Source organism: Monodon monoceros, unplaced genomic scaffold (assembly GCF_005190385.1).
Source record: "Monodon monoceros isolate NGI ecotype Baffin Bay Population unplaced genomic scaffold, NGI_Narwhal_1 Super_Scaffold_18, whole genome shotgun sequence".
Taxonomy (NCBI): Eukaryota; Metazoa; Chordata; class Mammalia; order Artiodactyla; family Monodontidae; genus Monodon; species Monodon monoceros.
Window position 1 is genome coordinate 81,339,093 of NW_021703774.1, and position 25,279 is coordinate 81,364,371.

General features: G+C 38.4%; 1 protein-coding gene across 3 annotated transcripts in view; it reads right to left on the minus strand.

The window, feature by feature from the left end:
• Positions 1–350: 350 nt before the first annotated feature.
• HIPK1 (homeodomain interacting protein kinase 1) overlaps positions 351–25,279 on the minus strand; it is a 47,306-nt gene continuing 22,377 nt past the window's right edge. The window contains exons 4-17 of one of the 3 annotated variants that reach the window (XM_029228478.1): positions 22,520–22,639; positions 21,653–21,739; positions 20,751–20,935; positions 20,245–20,407; positions 19,154–19,379; positions 15,223–15,344; positions 14,143–14,277; positions 11,376–11,518; positions 10,785–10,967; positions 10,089–10,292; positions 8,256–8,497; positions 6,235–6,365; positions 4,659–5,150; positions 351–4,448 (exon numbers count right to left, since the gene is read on the minus strand). In XM_029228478.1, coding sequence (XP_029084311.1) covers positions 4,662–5,150; positions 6,235–6,365; positions 8,256–8,497; positions 10,089–10,292; positions 10,785–10,967; positions 11,376–11,518; positions 14,143–14,277; positions 15,223–15,344; positions 19,154–19,379; positions 20,245–20,407; positions 20,751–20,935; positions 21,653–21,739; positions 22,520–22,639 — 2,430 coding nt within the window. In that variant the 3' untranslated portion in view covers positions 351–4,448; positions 4,659–4,661. Of the gene's footprint in view, positions 5,151–6,234; positions 6,366–8,255; positions 8,498–10,088; positions 10,293–10,784; positions 10,968–11,375; positions 11,519–14,142; positions 14,278–15,222; positions 15,345–19,153; positions 19,380–20,244; positions 20,408–20,750; positions 20,936–21,652; positions 21,740–22,519; positions 22,640–25,279 lie in introns of all 3 variants that reach the window. The other 2 variants (XM_029228479.1, XM_029228477.1) reach the window with 2 other exon arrangements.

Here is a 25,279-nt window from a genome sequence, read left to right on the forward strand (position 1 = left end):
GGAAAATAGCATCATCTTGTGGTTATTCTTATTTGCATTCTGGTACTTTAGATGTTTGGTGGAGCGTGCTAGGAAGCAAAGTTTAATTAGCCTGTGTCAGAAGTTTCTGCATCTTTCAAAGGGCCAGATCCAGATGATCTTAAGTTAGGGCCCTGGACACTCCATTCTTGGGAAGTATTCCCTACCGACCCCTATTTATTTCTGGGGCGGAGATTTGTATGAAGAATGAAGTTGTCTCTAACACTCTACTGGCGTTCAGATGCAATGTATTTAGCCACTCCAAAGATGCCAATTGTTGATCCCCTTTGTACCCCTATAAGAGAAGTCAAGAACAGCCACATGAATCAGAAAATTTACCCATTTTATTGATGCATTGCAATTGCTCTACATTTTACCATATTATGTAGAAAATACTGAAAATACAAGCTACTTTGTAAAACCAAAGACAAACATTGAATCCAAAGATAAACTATGTTTTTACACAATGGACCCTTTTCCCGTAGTTAGTATTAAATTTTAAATATCTATTTCTTTTTGTTAAAATGATTATTTTACATACTCCCTAAGTACATCTGCATTACAAACATAGCTCAGTAATTCTCAGAAACTGTTTCTAGAGGCTTGTCATAAAAGGAAGCGCACAACCAGAAAAGGGAGAAAGCAAAAAAAGTTTAAATCGCACACAATAACTAGCATATCAAATACATTTAATAAACTTGGAATTCCATTGCAATATCAAGGATTCAAAGCAGAAATACTAACGTTACATATAATGTACATAAAATGTACTGCTACATGTAGTGAGATTATTTTTCAAGCTGAATCAAAACCACATATTATATAAAGTTTAGCAACGAACAACCATGTAGACATGCTGCACCATCCATCAGTTAAAAAAAAAAAATTGAAACAGGAAGCAGGCTTGGGTCATTCCTGTCACTGAGAGGCAATTTCATTTCCTATCCTAAAACAAACCATCCTAACCAGTGGGTTTTTGCATAATAATGCTGAATAAAACACACACTACTGCGCTTGCCTGGCTAAGGGCAGTCAAGTTTAGCCCCTCTAGTGGAGGACGATGGATGGTCAGAACTGTTTAAATGAAGTTCTCATTCCTGGGGCTGGGATTTTAGCTGAGCACTGACCATAGTATCACTTCCTGGAAGCTACTAAAAACTCCGGAGTGATCAAGTGTCCTGATGAGCCTAGAGTGGCTGTACCTAACCCTTCCCATTTTCTCTCTCACCCTGAAGGGGAGAAGCTGGAAATACAAGTTCTGACAGGACTTAAAGCCTTAAGCTGGTCTGAGGTCAGGCCACTGTGACCTGGGCCAGCTGCTCACTTTATTCTTGGAGCTTCCCCCATCCTGTCAGGGCCAGCAATGTTAAGCCCCAGAGACAGAATCTAAAGCCACACTGAGCACATACACATTCAGCAGACACAGATGGATTTTTATCTTGGTAAATCTGAAATGCCAATTTGCAAAACTAATACTGAAGATCTCTAAAATTCTTAAAGCCACACACTGCTAGTAAGGTGATTATGGTAACAATATAAGCTCTTGGTATTGTCTTCTCCCCGTGAAGACTCCTATCTTAAGTGGTATCCACTTACTGCACTGAGGGTGGGGGGTAGGGTGCGCAGGAGTGGAGTGTTTTTTTCCTGCATCTCATTTCTTACAAAAACAACAAATCTTATCCCTTGTAAAGATAAGGAACAAAAAATATTTCCATTAGAAACTAGATCTGCCTTTGAGCATGAAAATGAGAATGCGCTTGGCAAAAAGAGACACAAAGATTGCACACACTGACCATAAAACTGTATAACACTAGTGACAGAAACTATACAAACTGCTTGGGTAACTTGATCAATATAATGCTGAAAACACAAAATAATGATTAAAAAAAAAAAAAAAAGTAGAAAACACCAACATGTTCCTGGTAGGCTATACTGACTATCTGCCCCATCTTGAAAGCCCTTCCTCCTTACAATGAAGAAATTCCAAATACCCTGACAGCTCCTCGGTGTTTAACCTGGTACAGAGCTTGCCGACCAGGCTCCATGAAATCTCCCATCTCCATCCTGCACCTCCTTGACACCATCTCTACAAAGAACCAGTCCTAGACTTATCCCTCAAATACATAATTTTCAGTTCAGATGGAACATGTCTACATCTTAGGGTTAACCTTCTTCCCCCAAATCTTTAATGGGCAGGAACTCTGCCATCCCCAGTACTCTCTACTTGACCCAGATCCGTGTAGGAGCTGAGAGTACAAGGACACTTTCACAGTTTGAAGGGCCCCAAGAATACACAAGTTGTTAAAAAGAAACCTCAAAAGCCCGATGGCTCAACAGGCTTTGGTTCCTTCTAAATATTCTTCACCGGCTAAGAAACCTTTCTTTGAGTTCCCTGTCACCAGCGGCTTCACAAAACTCCTCCTCATAGTATTGGGGATGTGGGAAGCAATACAACAGGCTCTTTGGTATAAACACATCTGTTACATGTTTTTTTCAACAAGCAAATATTTTACTAGGAATATCAACTATTTGCAGGAAGGACTGCCACATGGGAAAAGGAAAAAATAAATCTCATCTAAAAGTGATTGCACATACTTAAAAAAAAAGAAAGAAAAAAGAAAAAAAATGCATATTTAATATTGGCCTGACTCCTCTCACCTGCTTCCCGAATTCTCACAGAAGCAAGGTAGCAATGCACAGTGAGAGAGCCACATGGGGAAAATGCTTCTGTGAGAACTCGGCTGAGAATTCAAAATGGAAAGGGGTAGAGGTGGCGGTAAAAAAGAGAAGCTGCTGTTTTTATTTTTCAGTGTTGGCAGGGAAACTGAGAACAATGCATATACACAACACAGCTATTAATCCTGTTCTGATAAATCCCAGTGAACAGCTTAGGGTCCACGGGGGCTTGCTGGTCCGTCCTAAGGCAAGCTCACTGTAAACTCTATTAACCACTACATTATCATATAAGGCACTACAATAAGGGAAGGAGGAGAAAGGGAAGGAAGAGACACACACTGAACAACTCCTCACCAGACACACCTGTGCAAAACAATTCCAAGGGTCTCCTCTCCTTGCAGGCAATGCCCCTGCTCACTCAGCACTACAGTAATATGCTCTAATATAATTGCAATTAGTTCACATACATTCCAACAAGTATCAGTTCATTTTGGTTTAAATACAATGGAGACATCAATTCCATCTCCGGGGTAACACTGGAGGATCAGAAACACACTAAATACACAATTCAAGTGTAATCACTACACATCTGATTACAAATAACATTTTGGGTTAGCAGGAAAAATTGCTTGTTATATTCTTCTAATCAATATGTACATATTTAATTATGCAAAATATTAAAACACCACCATTACAAAACTTCTAAAATATTTTTAAATTCAGTAATAAATTTTTAAAATATTTTTTGCAATTCCTACATGCACTTATTATATAAGTCTTAATAAGAGAGCATTCAATTTGCTGCTGGCATACAAAGAAAGCTACTTTAAAGTATAAAAGCTATACACAACGTTTCTTATCCGGTTTCAGATCCTTTAGCTTTCTCCCCAAATAAATCACATAGAATGAAGGGAGAGCTGAGGCAAAGAGAGAAAGAGGTGTATTATTGAAAATTCATACTAATATTCAGGCAAAGCTCATCGATGCCAACAACCTTTAGGCAAAGCTCATCAATGCCAGTATCGCATAATACAAAGAGATTTTGCATATAATAAAACAACTACCACCATACAATAATAACCACCTTAATGGCTTTTCCAATAATAAAATTTAAGCTAAATCAGAGAGAGAAGGACTTTTTAAAAATAATTTAAAAAGAATGCACAGGGTTCATTTAGAAAGAATACCTGGTGCTTTCACGGTTAGGTATGGATTCTCTCACACTAAGTTACCAGCAAATGGTGAGCTGCCTTTTTAACACTACTTTAATAATAAACACAGGAGCAACTGAGAGAATCCCAACAGTAACAGAGAGTAGTATGTAACCAGTTTTGCAAAAATAACAATTTCCCATTAAATATAACATGACATGAAAACAAAATTAAAACACTGTAAGCTTAAATGTCCCATTAGCAAAGGTAAAATCTTGAGGAGAAATGCAAGATAGTAAAATACAGACTTGTGCAAGCTGCTCTTAAGATAAGCAATTAAGTCTTGGTTTTTAAACAAGCAGAAAGTAATGATTTTTCTTTTCTTGTTATCAGATTTCAAGTCCTTCTATCAGCATTTTTCCTCTGACCAGCAATTACAATAAAATAAAGTTAAATAAAGAGGAACTTCACTTGTTTTTAAAAGCATTTATAGAAATCAAGTCAGAGAGAGAAAATAGTTTTCAAAGGTTAACTTCAGAATGATCTCTCTTCCTTGGTAACTGCAGATGATGGGCATCTGAACTCTTCCAAATACCAAAAATGCTGTCACAAAAATAAAGAATTAAAAAATAGGGCAGACTTTGGGAGACTACAACAATGCAGTCAACACTGAGACAGGTTCCCCAGAGAAAAGCCTTCTGCTTCAGTGGGCCCCTGCAGAGCAAGTTGCTGGCTAAGGAGTTTCAGGAGAGGGTGAGGGAGGAGCTCATCACAGCCCATTAAGAACTCTGACCCCTCCTCCCTCATACTCACCGACTACAAGTAAGAATACTGGCTGATCTTGGTAGGGCTCAGTGGGTATCCAGTGTAAATGGTTGAGCCTCGGGAAGACCCAATGTAAGACTGGGTGGCAAACTGGTGTTGGTACTGAGCAGGGGCCACGCTGGCAGAAGTGAGGAGACTGGGCCCAACACTGACAGGGACCTGGTGCACCAGAGTGCTAGGGTGGGTGGTATACGCTGCAGCATGCCTTGAGGAGCCCTGCGGGGAGAAGAGATGAGCAATGGAGCTGGTGGAGCCCAATGCAGCAGCAGAAGTGGGGGCAGCATACGTATACAGGTGAGGCTGGCTTGTCAGGTGAGCAGGGGCTGGGGCCAGGTGTGGGTGCCCAGTCGAATGTAGTGGGCTGCCATGCTGGAAGGCGTAAGGGGCTTGGGAGAGCGGGGCCACAAACGCCTGCTGCCTGCGGGGGGCAGGGTTGCTGCTTCTCTCCTGCGAGGTTGGAGCTGATGATGATTGCTGGTTCTGGAAGGAGGAAGAAGGAAGTGAGGAATCTTGAGGTCACCCTGGCTCAGGGCACGAAAGGCCAATTTGAGAGTTGAGGTTCTAACTCATACTGCTTCTGGGCTGCCATAGCACAGAATCTCCCAGACTGGCAATGCTGTCAGAAGTCAGCCACCCATCCCTCTGCCTCCTGGCAGAATAGATCCTAACCCAGCCCAGACAGCAGCAGTTTGCTCTCAAGTATGACAGAGGAAAGGGGGAAATCAAGAGTTCATAGGGTTACTCACTCCTGCAAGTAAATAACTGTCGACTCAACTCACCCTATTCTGGCATCAGTGACTGAATTTTTCCTAACCTTTCTTCCTTGCCATTGTTTTCTCTTGCTCTCCTCTAAGTTTTTCATATCCCTCTTGAACTGTGGAGCCCAAGACACATGTACTAACTCGAACTTACATTTGCACTTGCATGTGCTCTCTCTCTCTCACACACACACAACCACACTGCTACACCCTCATATTTACACTTTCTCACTACTAGTAGACATCATACAAGCACCAGAATTTCAGCTGAGGAAAAAGTGAACACAAATAGAATAGTGACCCTCCCCACCCCATCAGAGGATCAGATGGGGAGAAAAAAGCCCCAAATCCCAGACTCAAGCACCATGTAAGACTAGAACCAGTTGATTAAGTATCCAGAAAGCTTTTTCACTGTCTCTTGCTTCAAGTAAACAGAGTAAGGCTCAGGTTATTTATGACCCAGGAGATAAAGAAAGAGAATCTAGTCTCAATGCATGTGGTGGTGCAGAACGAGGCAAGAACTAAAGCATCCTAGGCACTTTCTAAATTCCACACATTTCTCTAATCTTCCAGGATAGACTAGGGAGGTCTGATGGAAAACCTGGAACGTACATTCTGAACACATTTACAGAGGGAATGAAGAGACACAACACATACAGATATGACACAGGCCATGGAACACCAAATTGTTTGACACAAAAGGGGCTTCATTTGGCTTTATTCAGCAGTCCAGCCAGAAGCAGGGTTCTCCAGAGAGTAACAATAGCAGGGGCCCCAAACAGAAGGCAGCAGCCCCTAGTGCTTACCTGGCTAAGGTTGAGTGGCTGTGCTGCACTGGTCCCCCCGCGCTGAGCTCGATATCCTGTGGGGGTGATACAGCATCCAGATGACTGCCCACTCACTGAAGCCACTGGCTTGGTCTTACTGCTCAGGAGACCTAAGAAAGGGTCAGGCTTTAGTTATGAGCAGACATGGACTCAGTATCACTGAGCTAAACCTCAGATGGCATCATATTAATCAGTCCATGTTTGTATGAGGTTTGCAAGAGTTAAGGTTTCATGTGTATCTTATTTCCTCAATTACATTTACACTAGAAGAACAAAAACTGTATTATCCATTTCTTTTCTGTCTTTCTACAAAGCTCCATAAAGATCTTCAAAAGGTTCACTTCAGTAAATATTATCTAATCTCCAGTAATGTGAAAGGTACTATAAGAAATATAAATACAAGTAAGACATGGTCCCTGCTCTCAAGGAGCCTAGAGTTTATGTAGGAAGGGATTAAACAAGTACAGAAATGACAATGTGAAGCTGAGTAAGATATTGGTAATATTTAGGAACATTTAGGTGTCAAAGGGGTTTAAAGGAAGACAAGATTATATCTCGTTGGGAATTCACTGTCTTCAAATTCTAAGAAACTGCAGAAAGTGCAGCTGAATATAAGCACGATCAATTTTCAAAATTTTGCTTCCTTCTGTGGTCCCACTAGGAAAACTGGAGCATTTATTCAGTAACTTGTGGAGCAACCGATTTTCTTTGGACCCAATAGTGGACAGAGCTCCTAATAATGTTTCTCCGTAGCCTGGCATCAGGAAGTTTTGCCCTGTCTGCAATGGACAGTTGTCTACTTCTCAGGAGGAGAACCACACGTCACCCTCAAACTAGAACACTGTTTATGTCTTCGGCAGTATTATAATTCATGGTAAAACACTAATTCATAAAAGTACGAAGAGATGGCTATATCGATGCCAAAATTTCACAGTCCTCGCCTTTGATGTATAGAGTTGCCACTGGAAAAGAGCTGCCTAGACAAGGACTACATTTTTCTGGGCCCCCTTGCCTCTAGGTGGGGCCATGTGATGAGTTTTCACTATTTCCGGGGCTAAAGAGGTTAAAAACTGTGTGTGCCTCCTCCATACTTTCCTTCTCCTTCTGAATGGATGCCGAGGATTCCAAGGCTCTGATCCTTAACTCACTGCCAGGCCTACCAACCAGGAGCACTTGCACTGGGAACTCACGTGACTAAGAAATAAATTTCTATTATGTTAAGCCACGAAAACTGGGGCTTGTTATTGCAGTTAGCATTTCATTACCCAATAACTGAACCCGGGAACCTAAACCCAGCATCTCACAGAGCAAAACAGATGGAGGTAATTTGGTTGATAATACAACCCACAAAAGCATCACTGCTATGCCACTGGGCGAGAAAAGATCTAAAGTACATATTGTTTTCCAAAAAAACTTTTGCAATCACTGTTTTTTTTTGTGGTACGCGGGCCTCTTACTGTTGTGGCCTCTCCCATTGCGGAGCACAGGCTCCGGACACGCAGGCTCAGCGGCCATGGCTCACGGGCCCAGCCGCTCCGCGGCATGTGGGATCTTCCCGGACCGGGGCACGAACCCGTGTCCTCTGCATCGGCAGGCAGACTCTCAACCACTGCGCCACCAGGGAAGCCCAGCAATCACTTTTAATATTATCAGTTCCCATTCATTTCTGGATTGTCAAATCTGAATCACCTGTGGCAAAAAAACCTGCCTGTTAATTCTCCCTGCCATCTAACAGAAGTCGTATCTACCTTCTCCCATCAACAGTGAGTGTATTACTGAGTCTACAAACTCACTTTATATTGATCCAAGCAAAATAAACACAGGAAGATAAACTGATAGCCAAAAACAATTTCGTATCACAAGGAACTGATTTCTGAACTAGGCAATTTTTAGGAAAATCTACACCACTGGTCTGTACCATTGGCAAAAGTAGATTATAGCAAAATACTAAAGATATACACATCAAAGGAGCATTCAACTCCAGCTGTGAACAAACTCACCTGAGGCCTGGGTTGCTACAGTGCAGTCACCAAGCTGAGTTTTCAGTGGAGGTACAATGATGGTGCGGGTGCCAGTGCCATCCCCCACGACTCTGCCGGGACCCTCCGGAAGGGGTCCACTATTGCCCCGGAGAGCACTCAGGGTATCAGTGGAATATGGGCTGCTCAAGGAAGAGTCAGAGTCTGGAGAATCATTGACAGTGACATAACTGATGACATTAGACCTTGCCTTCAGGCCAGAGCTGAGGAGAAGAAAATACATGAAAATTCAACCCCCTTTTAGCAATGTTTCTTTGCTGGTCTCTGGTCTTCCCATAATAAAAATGATGATAATCATGATGATAGTAATAATAACAACAGTAGCAGCAACAAATTTCTGAGTGCTTATTATGCATCAGGCACTATTCTTACACTCTACACATATCTCACTGAATCCTCACAACACTTCCATGAAGTAGGTACTTTATCCCTGTTTTGCAGATAAGGCAACTGAGGCAGAGGCAGATGGAGATTAAGAAACTTGACCAAGGTCACACAAGTGATAAGTTGTGAAGACAGGATTCAGATCCAGGACAGAATGACTCCAAAGTACACACCTCTAGCAACTATTCTATGTTGCCTCTTAGCTATTCCCATTCGCAGTTATTTCAACAGTATTCTTCAAACACCACTTTATTTTCATATCACCCTGCTAGACTATAAATGGTTCTTTACTGTATCTAATCAAACTTCTCACTATAGGTGTTTTTAAAAAAAGTTTCTTCACAAAATGATCCCTACCTTACTAACTTTACCTTTTCCTTAATTTTTAATAGGCTTGCCTCCGGTCAAAGCAATCCTGCTGGTTATATAATTTTTGCCAGTACTAGGCCCCTTTTCTTCACTGGAAAGTTAACTTTTTTCTTCCCCAAATCAGTTCAATAACCACTTTCAAAATTTAGTTTCAAGTCTATTTACCATTTGTAAATAGCCATTTGTAAATACCATTTGTAAATAGCCCTTTTGAAGTATTTCATTCTAAATTTACTCTTTCAAGTTCATTTAAACTTCATTTACACGTGACTCTGTTAAGTCTCCTAAGTTACTTTCATGCGTGAATCCTTCCTCCTCAGGTAAAAGTAGAGTTATTGCTTCTTCTATATGCCTAACACCAAAAACGCTATGAAGAAGAACACAGAACAATCAAGGCAACTGACTATGTTCACACCAAGAGAGGTGTGTATCACAGTTCTTAAATGTATCCTATCTCTCTTAGTTAACTGCCCAATTAAGGACTTGGATTAAGGTGCTGGGAAAAGAGGAAATAATCTGGTACTTAAATTCTTAAACTGAATGACCATATAGCAGAGGGGGGAAAAGAAGGTAGCCCTACTTAAAGTTCTACCTCTTCCAAAGAGGTCTGTTCAGATTAAAAAATTACACGAATTTCATATAATCTCATATCTACCAACTTGTTCCAATTAATTGTTTTTTACATGCTTCTGTTATAGTATCTGTTTTCAGACTCTAAAGTTCCTTAAAGGCAGGGGATCATGTCTGTAGTACATAATGTGCATTCCAAGCCAGAACAGCCTGACAACGTAATCTACACCTTCCATCTAATGTATCTGAACGACTGATTTAACTGATGAACATGTATAATATTACAGAAAACTTGACAATGCTCAGTTATGGAAACTTGAGTGTTCTGGCTCACTCATCCATGGCCATGCTTCCTAAATACCCCTTTTTAGTCCTTCCTTTCATAGCCAAAATTGAGCCACTTGTGTGAAGCCAACAGACTAAGACCAAGGGCAGGAGCCACAGAGCCAGGGAACCATTCACCTGTCTTACCTATTGGGCTTATATTTGTTGTCCTCTTCCTCATCAGTGTCACTGCGGATAGTGATGACACTCACAGGAGGGCTGGGAGTATCTGGAATGATGATTGGCTGATGCTGATCTTGTACAGGGACTAGGGAATTATAAGATGTGGTACGGAGGGGGCTGCTCCCAACCAGAGAATAGACTTGAGAAGGCAGAACATCCAGAGAGGACCTGTAGGAAAAGGTCACAAGAAAGATCATTCAGTGCTTGGTCCCCAAAACTAGATATCTTTCCCCCAGACCTCTTTCCAATTTGCTCTTTGATTCCTTCTTACCAAATCATTAAGCCAATACACTTAACTATAAAAGTCCCAATAAAAAATAAACTAACCACTCTAGCCAGGGTTTCCAGGACAAGAACACCAAAATTAGAATATAGATTTTATTTTTGTATGCCCTTTACCCCGTGGTTAAATTTCACTCTGTGAAGTGGGCAGAAAACTAAAAACATCAGCCAAAAGAAGGCTGGATTCAAAGTGGCAGCAGAGAGAAAGGATTAGCATAACCAGAACACCTCTGTGTGCATGCCCGAAGGTTAGCTCTTTTCAATTTGGCAGCTTCTTGCTGCTTCATACCAAAAGTGTCTATACTCCAACACTCCAAATGCCAGGCGACATATCTTTCAAACTGGCAATTTTAACTATCAGCCCTAACAGAGACTTACTTAGAAGAGACTGGAGCAGACTGCTTATTCTTCTTTGAAGGGAGGGAACTGGATTGTTGTTGTCTGACAACATGGGCAACGCCAACATTAAGGGGCTGAGCAGTGGCCAATGTCACATGGTTAGTCAGCAAGGATGGCTGCTGCATAATAGTGCTGTACTGGTTGCCATGAGAGTGGGCATTCCTGTATCATCAGAAAGAGAAGTATGAATGCTGAAAACACTGGGAAGTCAGGACCAAACAGGTACTAAAAGCAATTAAAACAACCAAATAAAGCTGTGTTTTATTTTTATAGTTGGGCACCTGGATTATAAGGCTTTAGGGGTTTTCACTGTATGGTTTATTGCATAACACTTTCTTTAAATCTGAAGTAAATAATTTCTGAACTTAGAATCTACTGTTTTCCTGCATTCAAAGTTTTCTTGTAACTCCGTCTCCTAGCCTGATGTGGATTCTTTTCTTCAAGGATTTCACACAGAGATAAATCTCTCCTTTCCTTTACCTTCTTCCTGTCTCACCAAATCCTCAAGTGGTCCTTCCCTAAGGGATCTGCCCTTGCAAATTCTCCCAGAGAGGAACACAGGGCACTTGCCTCCAGTCTGTGAGCTGCTGGCCACTGCCCATGGCCTCTGGAATCACTGCAGTGGGCTGGACTGAGTTGTGTAGAGCTACCCCAGGCAACTGTTGCCAAGTTGAAGGCAGGAGAATTTGTTGGGTTCCTCCAGGCCAAGCCTGCTGTAAGGAAACAAACAAAAAAAGATCCAGACTTGACTCACTCTTGGCTTTTTCTTCTGTTTTTTAGATGAAAGAAAAATTCATAGCTTAAAAGAAGTTTCTTGTAGATTGTTAACTTGCAGAGATTTAAAAAAGGAAGGTCAGAGGGGCTCAAGGTTACAAGTCTTATGAACAGGGAAAAAGAACACGCTGCCTTCTCTTGGCCACCTCCATAACCTGACCACCAGGGTATTAAAGAAAAGAAGATCCCTGTGGTTAAGAGTTTCTATTATACTGCAGAGTAAAGGAATCTGAAAGTTCAGAAGTAAGCTCTAGTTAAATGCTGGAGTAACATTTTTGCAAAGAGTCTAAAAACATCCCAAGAAAGAGTTAAGACAACTCCCTTGAGATTAAAAATAGGAATTTAAAAATTTGAGTGCCAATCAGTTAAAAGACATCAGGTCAATTCAACCCATAAAACAAAGAGGAGAATTGTTCCTTTTTAAAAGGGTAGTCCTTGGAAAATGGAGCCAGATGTGGATGACCAAAGGCCAAAATCCTTTGGCAAACAAGCTTAATGCCAGCAAGAGAAAGCTAACTTCATCATTTATAGCCATGTGATAGCATTTTTTTAAAAATGCAATAAGAAAAATATTTAAGAAATAGATGCGGAGAGTACCATATTTTGTTTTTAGTAGTTTCCTAAATATGCATCATTTGTAGAAACATAACTCGACATAAAAACTAATCACTAAAGGAAAATACATTGTAGTTCTTAACAAGCCATGCCACTTGCAATAAATAGCAACAAATATGTTTTCTGTACTTCTTACGGAAATTGTGGCATTTCCTAGAAAAATGGGAACAGATTTGAAAGTCTGCTTTTTAAACGTGAATTCCACAGTACAATCACCTACAATGCTTGGGTACATATGGTTCTGTTTCTGGAATTCCAAACTGCAAGGCCATCAACACACTGTTTTAAAAATATTTCTGCAAGTAACAGATCCACTTGTTACAAATACCGGTTCCAAACAAGAAGCCTTCAAATCAGAGAAACTGCAAACATGTCTGCTACCATAAGCAGAATTCAAAACAAAACAAAACAAAACAAAAAATAAGAGAAGTATGTTAAGTCACACCATGCGTCTTTCCATAAGCCAACACCTGCACAAGACAAAGCATGTAGTTTAATACAAAGCAAGAAATAACATTTCAACGTGAGGCAGAAATCTGGCGTTCCAAGCGACGAACTGTTTTGACAGAGGAAGAACAAAAATATGCAAAGCTTAGCAAATGGCTAGTGCAAACTTAAGAGAAGCAGCAAAGAAGTGTCAACTAACATTCCCAACCTCAAAACTATAGGTGTGCAAGTTAAAACCAGTGGCTTGGATCAATCAAGTTGGAAATATATCTGACTCCCTCACACTCAGGGCTTATGCTTATGATGTAATTAATCTGGCAGTGACAAAGACTCTTAAATTGAAAACCAAAGAAATTCCAGCAACTAAAGTATGTATTCTGAAAGTGTTTTTCACTCACACGAGTCCTTGAGAAACAACAAAAGAAATTTAAAGCCACTCTGAAAGATGAACAAATATCAGGGGTCAACAGTATCAATTAGGTTTTCGAATGCTTATCTAATTTTAAATTTTAAATGATAAAATGCCAGATGTCAAATAAATAATTCTAACTCCCCCAAATAAACCAAACACATCCAAAAATCACTATTAAGGTTACAAATGCTGAAATATACCTCAAAGTCCTATTTGTTTGTTTTCCTATCTCTAAAACCCACACTACATTTGCTGCTATATTTAATAAATTTTCCCCATGACTTTTGATAACAAAGATATTCTTACATAAGGTTTTTCAGTATAAATAGGTCTTTTGTATAAAGACCTATTTGTAAAATAATTAATTTCTCCAAAACCCCTATAAACGAGTTCACCTTTGATTTTAACCAACAAATGAAATATGATCTAAAAAGGCTCTAAAGGGAAGATGTTTAAATGGAAGATATTAGCTATCACTGATCATAAGTGGCAAAGAGTTATCTTCATGTGTTCAGAGATGGAAAGTTAATGTCAACTAATAAGGAAATAAAGTAAGAGCATCTTAAACATTTCTACATACACAAAAGTTTTAGAAGCTTAAAACAGTCAATAAAGAAGGAAGCTAACTTGCCAAGGAGTTCCAATTTTGGCCATCCGGTACCTGTAGCAGAGTCAAACTAAAGGCCATTTCCTTCATTCTCAAGGTTCAGAGGGTAAAAGATAGGGCAGAGAAACAGATAACAGTGTTGAAGCTCTTCTGAGGCTACACCAAGAGCTTTTATCACACTAGGCTGGCAAAGAAGAATCAAGGGGTCTGACCCCTTTCAGAGCCACACTGAACATCAGAGTCAAACAGTGCTTCAGCAAATGTTGGGGAGGAAAACAATGAGACATTAAAGATGTAGCAAGAACACAGCCACAAGATGGCACATGCTTCCATGCCCTCTGCAAAGACTAAGTTAAAAAAATTTTTTTGGAAAAATGAGAAAACCAGAAGAAAACAGAACAAAAACAAACAGGAAAAAGTAAAAAAAAAAGAAAGAAACCAAAGAAACTCCGTTAGTAACACAATCAAGTGAGGGGAATTACCAGTACAGCAGCAGTCTGTTCAACCAGCGCCGGCCGGCCGGCTGCGCAGCTCAGAGTAAAGGGCACCGCATACTGCGGTGTGATGGTGGCTACTTGAGGGTGGAGAGTTGCTACCATTAGTGGTGTACAGCTTCCCTGAAATGTAGATTAGGCAGGTGAGTGAAACAAACACGGAGGCAGGTTATCTGGATTCAGAAGGGTTTTCATTCCCCCCAAGTTATTACCAACAATAAGCAGTAATTTCATATCACTTAAAATGCATGTACCAAACACAACTTTCCCCTTCAACTCCGCACAGCATTGGACCACTAGGTCAAATGTCAATGGCCTAAAGCAAAAAAGTATGGGAATCCTTCTTGGGCTGGATTCAGAGGATCAGTTCTAAAAAACTCAGTTAACAAAGGCATGTATTAAGAATTCTTCCTCTTCCTACTCACAAAATCAGGGTTTTGGATTTCAGATTTGCTATGTGTCACGGGCCACAAACATTTATACACAGAATTAAAAATATAGTATTTGTTGCTTATATGAATATTTCATGAGTTTCTTGACCATCTTAGCTGTGTTTTGCATGGCAGGGATAAAGTTTTAAACCTTTCTACAGCCTAGTTAAACACAAGGAATGAAGGAATGTAATACTCGAAGAGGCATCCTGATATAATCCAGCCTCTCAACTGTGATGAAATTCTCAAAGAGTGAGTAATGGGGACACTAAGAGAGCAAAAGGGGAACCTTTTACTTTTAGAATCAAAGTGTTGTTACATGTGTCCTATACCTTTAAGAGCATCAAGATAAAAAATTAACTTCATCCCACAAAATTAAATTTACTCAGTAGACAATTTCTCAAAGTCTGGATATTTATGTCTCCAAGTCTAAGGAAGTCACTGGCAGAGTTGCAATAGTGTTAGGAATGAGTATGTCATTCCATTATAGATGTTTCATTTTAAGTCCACTGAATCGTGACCAAGAAAGATCTTACAGTCAAAGCAAATACCATTTTCTAGGACAAAATATCTGATTCTCAACAGTGCTTCAGAGAACTTCAGCACTATTGAGTATCCAAGCTGCTCTGTCTTTTACCTGTGTAAGAACTCCCGACTGTATCTGTAGTGGCTGAGCAGCTGGTGCCTGGGGTACAATTGGCACAGCATTATCCATCCTCACAGGGAATCCAGAATGCTTTGTTGTTGCTTGTAGTCCAGCTGTAAAAAGTAACATCACAGTTATATTGCTTTGCTAGGTCTGGGGGTACTGCTTGTTTGGGGGTTTTTGGGTTTGTTTTTAGCTTTTTGGTTCGAAAAATCTACCACCCAGGTTTTAGTTCTAGACACTTAAGACAAAGGCGTTTCACCAAAGTCTGGGAAGTTAAGAAAAAGGAGACTTGATTCCCTTCAGGTTGGATTAATGGAAAGATGCCTGACAGAGGGAGGGCTGGCTTCAGGAAATTCAAAACTTTTTTTTTTTATCCAACAAAGCTTAAAACACAACACTCATCCCACTCCCATTAACAGTAGAGGCAAAAACAAACAAACAAAAAACCTTCACTTAGTAAGTTATGTTCAGCTTTTAATCCTAGAGGGAAAAAAAAAACTTAAGCATTTAAAAAGTGTAATCTATTAAAAGCAAAGACTTTATAACTTCTGGTTAATTAGATAAGAAACATTATGAAAAGCTCAATAATTTATTATCTTAGTTACCCTTTTATTTAGACTATTTTAAGGGGATGTTTTTACCCAACTCCTCAAAAATATATAACCTAGTTCACAATTTAGTCATATATTTTATCTTTAACCAGTATGTGAACTGAAGGAATTATGCCTAGGATAAAAATATTTTAAAAGCAGACATTGTGGTTTACAGAAACACTTTTTTGTACTTATTTTAGAAATCTGCTCTCGTCACTGACAGCTTTCTAAAGCTCTTCTCTAGCTAATGGAAAGCTAGGAAAATTAAGAACTTTTTGCTGCCTTTAGAACAGTGACCATGTCTCTTTATCATTTTATTCATTATCCTCTGGGCACAAATGTTGAATAAATGTTTCCTGCAATCAGGAGTATCTCATTCTGGGGAAAAGAGGGGCTCAAGATAGTTCTCCCTTTTGCCAAGACTTGAGAAGAGAACCTTCAAAACTTTCTTTTAAACCTACCCTATCAAAGCTTTCAACGTAAAGAATTTAAGTTTCTATAATGCCTCTTGATTCACTGATGCTTGCATTTTGTTAAGTGAGGATACAGCCATTTTAATTAGAATATTCCTTCAGTGACACTTTCTAGGCTATCACCAACTAATTTCTCTGAATATTACTATGGAGGTATCAAATGAGCGTAACTCATAAACTCTAATATTGTTGTTTTCAGCAAGTTGTCTTCCAATTTTGCATTTCAGTAATTTAATTTAGTAACTAATTGTCACATAGGAAAACATAATCCAGAAATGTACAAAGTAAAAGAGACTAGTAAAATCAGAATTACAACACTCTAATAATAACTTTTTTAAAAGTGCTACTTACATAAAAAGAAATGGAAACAAATCCAGGTATCCAGATTAAAAAAAAAAAAAATTGCCAGCCATTCTTCCTAAGGCAATGCTATCTAATCAGAAAGCTAAGTAACATCAAGGATTCTTGTCTATATTTCCATGGCTAACTGCAAGACAACATTATTGCAATAGCCTCCTACGGCAAAATTTAGGAAGAAATGTTCACTATAGAAGCTCATCTTTGTGTCCCAGGATGATGAAATAAAAGAGGACAAAATTACAAAATTATAGTTTCCACTGAGCAAAATGTCTATTTTGGTCAACTGGAATACTATAGAAAGTAGTATTTATATACTGACCCACAAATGTGACTCTAAATAAGTATTAGATTGCTATAGTAATTTAGGCTAAGCCACAGCAGTCAAGCTAGTTTAAAACTAGCTTTTGCAGGGAACCCCAAGTGGAAACAAAGAATTAACAAAAGGCAACCCTTTGGGAAGGTTCTCCCTGAACCCTGAACTTGGATTAAAGTTTTGTTTTTATTATTTGTTTTGTTTTTTGTTTTTGTTGAACATAGCCCTTTAAATTAAAAAAAAACAAGAAAGTATGGCAAGAAGAGTAAAGCTGTCAAATGGATGAGGGTCTATTCTCCTCTAAGTGTAGGCATCTTGTGAAAGAGCAGATGGTGAAAGAAAAGTAGGCAACCTGGTACAGAGGCCTGCTGGGCAGAAACCAGCATATGGCTGTGGTTGGCAAATGAACTGACGACTCCCTACAGCTCTTTGAGTTTAGACACTGAAAGGCAGTACAGAGTATAACACTTCAAGATGTATAAGCTATGGGCCCACTGCCTAGGTTCAAAATCATGGCCCTACCGCTGACTGGGCATAAAAACTGGGCAAATGAGGGAATCACGATCAGTTTTCTCACCTATAAATTGGGCATAATGACATTATCCACTTCCCAGGGTTGTTTGTGAGTATGAATACATACATGTAAAAGCACTTAGAACATTATCTGGCATGTAGTAACTAATACATATCAGTTTTCATTACTGTCATCACTTTCATTTTAAAACTCCCTTTCATTTGTAAATTTTAAAATTTGCTCTATCTAGCTCCTCAGGTTATTTAGATTTCCTAAACAGGAAAAAAATTTCCAAAGCTTATACTTCCCTAATTATACCAAAAGGGCTTAAACCACTTTTCCCCTCTACCTCTTCTCCTTACATTTTGTTTTGTTAAAGGAACTAAAAGTTCTGCCTCATCTCTTAAATATCATCTGAGAAGAAGCAGAAAACTTCAGTTGCACATCTGAAAACTGTTCCAATGAAACTCACTTTGGGAAAGGTGAAGGAGAGAGGGGTGGCTATTTGCTAAGTTCAGTAGAAGAATCACTCAACATATGACAACCCAAAGTATAGAATTTACTATTATGAAGCATACGAAAAAAATAATTGGGTAAATTAGGCTAAATTTGCATTTACAGGTTTTGAATCTGCTCCTCCTCTCTCCCTGTGGTTTCTCCCTGATTTACATTGCTATCGCTCTCCTGTACTCCTGGTAATCTCTCAATCTCCCCTAGCCCCTCTTTTCCTTCTGTTTGCTCTGACTCTGTCAGAAACCAAACAAGAGTCACAGTCAGTAAGTAGCTGAAGTAAAAAGATAAAAATGCTAACTGCTTCTGTGTGAACTGCTATGAGAAGTCTGAATCCTGGTTTATTCCCAGAGGGCATGACATTGACTTTCTATTGGGAAAGTCAAGATGTCATCAGAATATATCCTTAAAATAATTTATTTAACCTTTTAAATAGCTCACCAGATCAATAAACACGGAACAACAATGAGAAAATGAGGAAGGATGGAAATGTAAAAATTAAAATCTTATTGCAACACATCAGGTGAGAGCCCCCTTCTTCAGCTATTCTGTTCCTCTACTGATAGGAGTTTGCAGGAACAATATAATTCATAAGCTGAAGCAGATAATCTTAATGCCTTACCCACACAAATACCTCAGCTTGTAGAATTTTTCAGTTCAATAATGATCTTTACTTCTGAATGTAACTTAAGAGGTTTCTACATTCTTAAACATGATTTTTACATTTTTTAATAGAATTACCTTTTATTTGGAATACTAATTTTATTTTATAATGGAATGATACAGGGAATAAGATTCAATATATAGCAGTTCTATTTCCAACAAGTTTTTTCAAGATGTATATACTCTGCACATTGAGAGATACGTGTTTATGCTAGATATAGGACATCAGTACAAGGTCTCAATGGGCAAGAAAACTGGTTATCAGGCAGTTCAAATAAGGAAACATTAATTGAATGCCTATGTGTCAGATAGCATCACAATTAGACAAATAACCAACGTAAAAAAGATCAACCTACTTCAGTTATCTTCATAATCAAAGACTGAGTTTAAACTTGTCAAAGATCAAAACTAAACAACTAGATACTTACTTAGGATCTGCCTAAAGCAGGTAGGTCTGATATATACCATATGATATAGGAGTTTCCCCACTTACTTTGAAAAGCAGGTGGACATACTATAAATGTTTGTTGGAATGGATCTGTCTGAGTGCAAATCTGGGTGGTTCCAGGCTGCAAGGAAACACCCTGCTGGGCAACTCCAGGAACTGGTGCTGCAGATGATGGGTACAAAGCCGACTGGTAGTTTAGCAGTGAGACATCTGAATTAGCCAGAGAAAGAGTAGCAGCTGCTGCAGTAGAACTGGAAGCTAGAACACTGGCCTAAAAACAAAAGGATACTGGTATAAACATTTTTACATACATAGATTCTATCCAGAAAAACTAACAATGAAGTTTTAAAATGTAATGTTAACTGTCTTTGAAATAACTCTCTGCTTAAGAAATTCTTCCTATCTGTTAAATTTAAGGTAGATTATAAAGCTGAAAAAGAAAACAAAGAATAAAAAAAACAGTCCTGCTCTGGTTGAGGCTATATAAATAAACCCCTACTTCTTCTTTCTTTGCAAAAAGTTACTGGATGTGAGATCCCACCAAATCTCATATGATCTTCCATTTAGAAAGTAGACCTAGCTAAGAAATTAGGAAACTTACATCTTCAGAAACAAACTTCAACGTAAATATCACTGTTTGGCAAACAAATGCAAAACCACTCTTAAAGTTAATTATTGGAATTCATAGAAACAAAGAGTAGATCAGTAGTTGGTGGGGCAGGGTAGGAGATGGCTGGAGAGGTGGTCAAAGAGTACAACTTCCAGTTATCAGATGAGTAAGTTCTGAGGACCTAATATACAGCATAGAAAAAAATGATTGGGAACACCTTTCGATACATGTAATGAGAGCTATCTAACAAAAAGAGAGTCATTTGGCTGAAGTCAGTACAATCAACAGCAGTAAGTAGTATAGAAGCCAGGTTCCACTTATTTGGCTATGCTAAGACTATGAGGGCATGGATTAGGCCTTTGTTTTTAATTTTTGTCAGCACATGATGTGTAGGTATTATCAGTCTGAAAATTCTTACGAAGCTACAAGACCACCAAAGCAAAGACTGGTTTCTCTACCTCACCCTGTACTCTTACTAGTTTTTATCCCACTTAGGTCTGAGTTCCCAAAATCATTTACTGAATACCTGATTGTGCACTGTATTGAGTTGGTTGCTGAAGCTCATGGTTAGATTTGTGCTTGTATTTGGGGCAACATGCGTGGTGAAGGGACTCTTGATCTGACTCACTGTATCATACATGTGAACCCTCCGTTTGCAGATCTCCATGTTCTGAAAACAAGACTTAACACTGAAAAAAGAGATTAAAAATTCAATGAAATAAATGCCGAGATTTAAACAGATAGCAAGTAACTCAAGATAAATACAGATTAATGGTTTTTTACCCCTGAGTACTTTCAGAGAAAATGAACCAAGAGTTTTTATAACCATAAAAAGGAAAAATACACATCTAATTTTTTTTTACACATCTAATTTTTAATTTCATGATTTTTCAATGAGAAGGAAAAGCATCAGTAAGCCAAATATGCAAGTATCAAAGCCACTACTCTTGTGATACTTCCATTTAGCTGTAAGATGGTAACTCAACAGAAAACCACATCATGGCAAAATGCCCCAGACCATACTATACTCACTGATTGCTATGTGGAAAATCCAGAAGGTGAGTCATTGTCACAAACTGATGGTTAAGAGTTTTCAGAGGAGTAATTCTCTTATCCGCATCAATTGTTAGCATTTTTTTTAACAGATCTATGTATTCTCTTCGATCTGCCTTCTCTGCCAACATATCTGTTCCCTCTAAGTCTGTGGACATGTTCACCTTACAAGGAAAATTCAGAAATATTATACTTCATCACTCAGCCTTTAATGCTGACATTTAACATGTGCACTATGTATACATATTTATATATATAATATTCATATGTATAATATATATGTGTGTATGTTTGTGTGTGTGTGTGTGTATATATATAGCTCAAGAGAAAAACCTGAGGAAATTTTTTCACAAATGGAAGCTCTTCTTATACTAATTAAAATCTTCAATTTGGTACAGTTTGTTGGTAGAATAAAGCTGAATAAGCTCTTTTCATTCAAAATCCAAATCAAAGAAGTTAAGAAAAATTGATTGTTATTACTTAAATATAGTTTCTATTGCTGAAAAGATTAAATGACATAGTATGTGTTTAAACAGAGTTTGGAACAAAAGCACTAAATAAATGTTAGCTCTTATGTAAGTGTTTATTTAGTAGAAAAAATGGACAAGAAAGGAAACTTCGTAAATAATATTTCAAAATACTGACATGCAAAAGACTAGTTAAGCAAAAGCAAAGGAGAAATATATAATTCTAAAAATATCCTTTGCTAGGATTCAAACATTCTTTTAATATGTGGAAGAATATTAATGTATTTATGTAAAAAATGAAAACATATATTAGACGATAACAAATTGAATCTATCTTTAGTATAACCAATGGAAGTGTATCTCTGATTAAAGAGATACATGAATGTCTGGCTTTCTGAAACTTTCCATACTTACCTGAGCCATATCATCTAAACAATTAAAAATGTACTTTCGAGCTTCTTTTGATTTGATCCCAGTCTCCAATTCATGTTCTTCAGGTGTCTACAAAATACAGATTTTTTAAAAATTCCATCTGTATGTTTTCACCTCTTATTCTAAATTAAAGTCAGAATACAGAGATACAAGTGTTGTCACCTTGCCAACCAGAGATCACAAACGTGAAAGTAATTTACAACAAGAAAATCTTCTGGTAGAGAGATGGGACCTTGATACCTGGCCACCCTTTCAACAATGCTAAAATAAATGTGCAAGCAATGATGTAGCACAGTTCCTGAAGAATGTCAGTTAAGAAGAGACATTACCATTTTTCTCTAAAAGCTACTTTCAAATGAAACAATATTTCAAATACTAACTATTCAATAGGCTCAGAGACAGAGTCACTGGGTTAATCAAATTACTCAGACATCTATTTGTTTTAAGAAAATATGTAAGGTCTTAATATGAGCAGTTATAAAATTGTGTTGTTTTGTCATATTTATTGAGAATTCTCTAAAAAACAGCCACTACTAAATTACTCTAGTTCTTCCTATCACTTAATGATAAGCACTACTCTCCATACCCCCTTCTTAGCTGCTGATTCAAATATATAAAATAACCTCAGCCAACTGAACTGGCATTTAATGTTTTGTTTTTTTAACTAAGGATAAGGCCATACGGGTACAATGATATAATTTCTCAAAGTATTTGCTCCTGCAAACGAAAATTCCCACTGTCCCCCCTTTTGCCCCCCTCCACCTCAAGAATTTAATAACTAAACTTTGAATTCAAATTGGAATTAAGGAGTACAGGAATGAATAGTATAGTATAGCAAGGGAGTCAGACCTTAAGCCTCCACAGTGGGTACCCCAAATTAGGATCTCTGTTGAAAAACCTGGTTGTTTTTGTTCCGGCACTGAGAAGATATTCAGCTGGCAGGCCTTGTGTTTGTGAAATGTAACGAATCTGAAATGTCAAAACCATCAAAACATAGATTTGGAGTGAAAAGGTAAATTACTAAAAACTTTTACACTAAAACATTATAAATATTAGCTCTAGTCAAAAAAAAAAGAAAGGTACTGCAAAGAAATTAACTATTTGATCAATACAAATGAAATTTATCTGTAGATATATATGCTAACCCATTCACAGATAATTCCCAAATATTTATTCAGTAACTTCCTTGTTACTATACCTGTTATTTACAAGGAAAACTCAGTTTTGAAAATTTTCTGTGTGACCTTTTTCTTTGTAGATTTCTGATACAGAGCTCAAAAAACTTTAAGAAATTTCTAGGACAGAACAGAATAGTTTCCAACAAACTATTTCATGGATTACCAAGGTTTTGTTTGTTTGTTCATACATTATCAAATTTAAGAGATTAGGAAAAACTTTCCATAAACCTCTTCCTTCCTTGGCTACTCTAGCTCTTGTCAATTGTCCCCACTCTAAATTGCTCATACCATAAAATTAAACAATTTAGTTTCTCTATCCCCACATCAATAAAGGGCAGGTACTATGTTCATTCATTCAATTTTTATTTTTAGTTGCATTAGGTCTTCATTGCCGTGCATGGGCTTTCTCTAGTTGTGGCGAGCAGGGGCTACTCTTTGCTGCAGTGCACGGGCTTCTCATTGCGGTGGTTTCTCTTGTTGTGGAGCACAGGCTCTAGGCGCACAGACTTCACTAGCCGTAGCACGCAGGCTCAGTAGTTGTGGCTCGCGGGCTTACTTTCTCCGTGGCCTAGAGAAATGTGGGACCTTCCCGGACCAGGGATCGAACCCGTGTCCCCTGTATTGGCAGGCGATTCTTAACCACTGTGCCACCAGGGAAGTCCCCATTCAATATTTATTGAACACCTACTTTGAACTAGACCAGCAGTTCTCAAAGTGCGGTCTGGGGAACACTGAGGGGTCCCCAAGATCCTTTTAGGGAGTCTATGAAATATAAACTATTTTCATAATAATACTAAGAAGTTATTTGCCTTTTTCATTTCTTTCTCATGGGTATAGAGATTTCCAGAGGTGATGTGTGATGATGTCATTGCTCTGATGGCTAATGAGACATGTGCCTGTATATTCTTATGTTTTAAAAGTTTCCCAGTTTTGGGACTTCCCTGGTGGCACAGTGGATAATACTCTGCGCTCCCAATGCAGGGGGCCCAGGTTTGACCCCTGGTCAGGGAACTAGATCCAACATGCATGCCACAACTCAGAGTTTGCATACCACAACTAAGGAGCCCACCTCCCGCAACTAAGGAGCCTGTGTGCCACAACTAAGGAGCCCGCCTGCTGCAACTAAGGAGCCCACGTGCCACAACTAAGGAGCCCACCTCCCGCAGCTAAGACCCAGTACAACCAAATAAATATTTTTAAAAATAAAAATAAAAGTTTCCCAGTTTTACTGTTCACATTTCTGTTTGCTTTTACAATTCTCCCTATCCAAAAAAGCCATCTGCTTCTTTCCTGACCTACTGAAAGTAAAACAAGAGGTAATTTTTTTAACCATCCCCCCCTTCACGTAAGAATGGCTATATTTAATGACGAAATTAGAAAGAAACTTTTAAGCAAGGAAATCTTACTTCTCACTTCTCCTCCCCAAAAATTTCAGTTTTAATTTCTAATGCAATATATATTAATAGATATAAGCTATATAAACAGGGCTCTTTGGGGTCCTCAACAATTTTTTAAGAGTGTAAAGCAAAGGTCAGAAAACTATGGCCTACAGGCCAAATCTGGCCGGCCGTCACAAGACAATTTTAGAAAACAGCAGGATATTACTCTGAATCTGTGAGAGGTACCTAACTGGAAGCCAAAATACAGCATTGGCAAAATAGAAAAAAAAAAAAATTAATGTGGATGAGAACATTTTAAATGTGAACTTCTTTTCCATACAAAAAGGGAATTTAAAATCCAGGATAAAATCTGTACAATGAAATACTATGCAGACATTTTAAATGATAGGGTAAAAGTATATTTATCGACATTGTAAAGAAAGATATTTCATAATATACTAACTGAAAAAGCAGATTACAAATTAAATATGACCTCACTTAAAAAAAAATACACTTCACTGATTCTAAGAGGCACATTTTTTCACATTAACATCTTTGAAATTAGGATACGTCTTAGAACTGATAGCCATGATAAATCATGGTTTAATTGGAAGCATTCTTTCTTAGAGGTACAGAAAAGTAGTTCATCTCTCAATCAACGGTGTCTTAGATTTGATGAAACACAGTATATGTATTCCTCTATGTCCATAAGTTTATATATGAAACATAACTATATGTAGCACATATTCATTCTTTCAGTAAGTACTTATTGAGCCAGGCAGTGGTGATTGTTAAAATAGACATGGTTCTTGCTCTCATAGACTTTGCAGTCAAGTGAGGGAAACAGACACTGAATGCATAATTCAAACTGAATTGGCATCCTGAAGAAAATAAACAGGCTTCTATAAAAATACATAACAAAGGAACCTGACCTAGACTGGGGACTGGTGAGGAAAACATCCTTGAAGAAGTGACACGTTAGCTAATAAATGAGTAGGGACTGACTAAACGAAATGAATGGGTGGTGGAGAAGCATTCCAGACTAAGAGAAC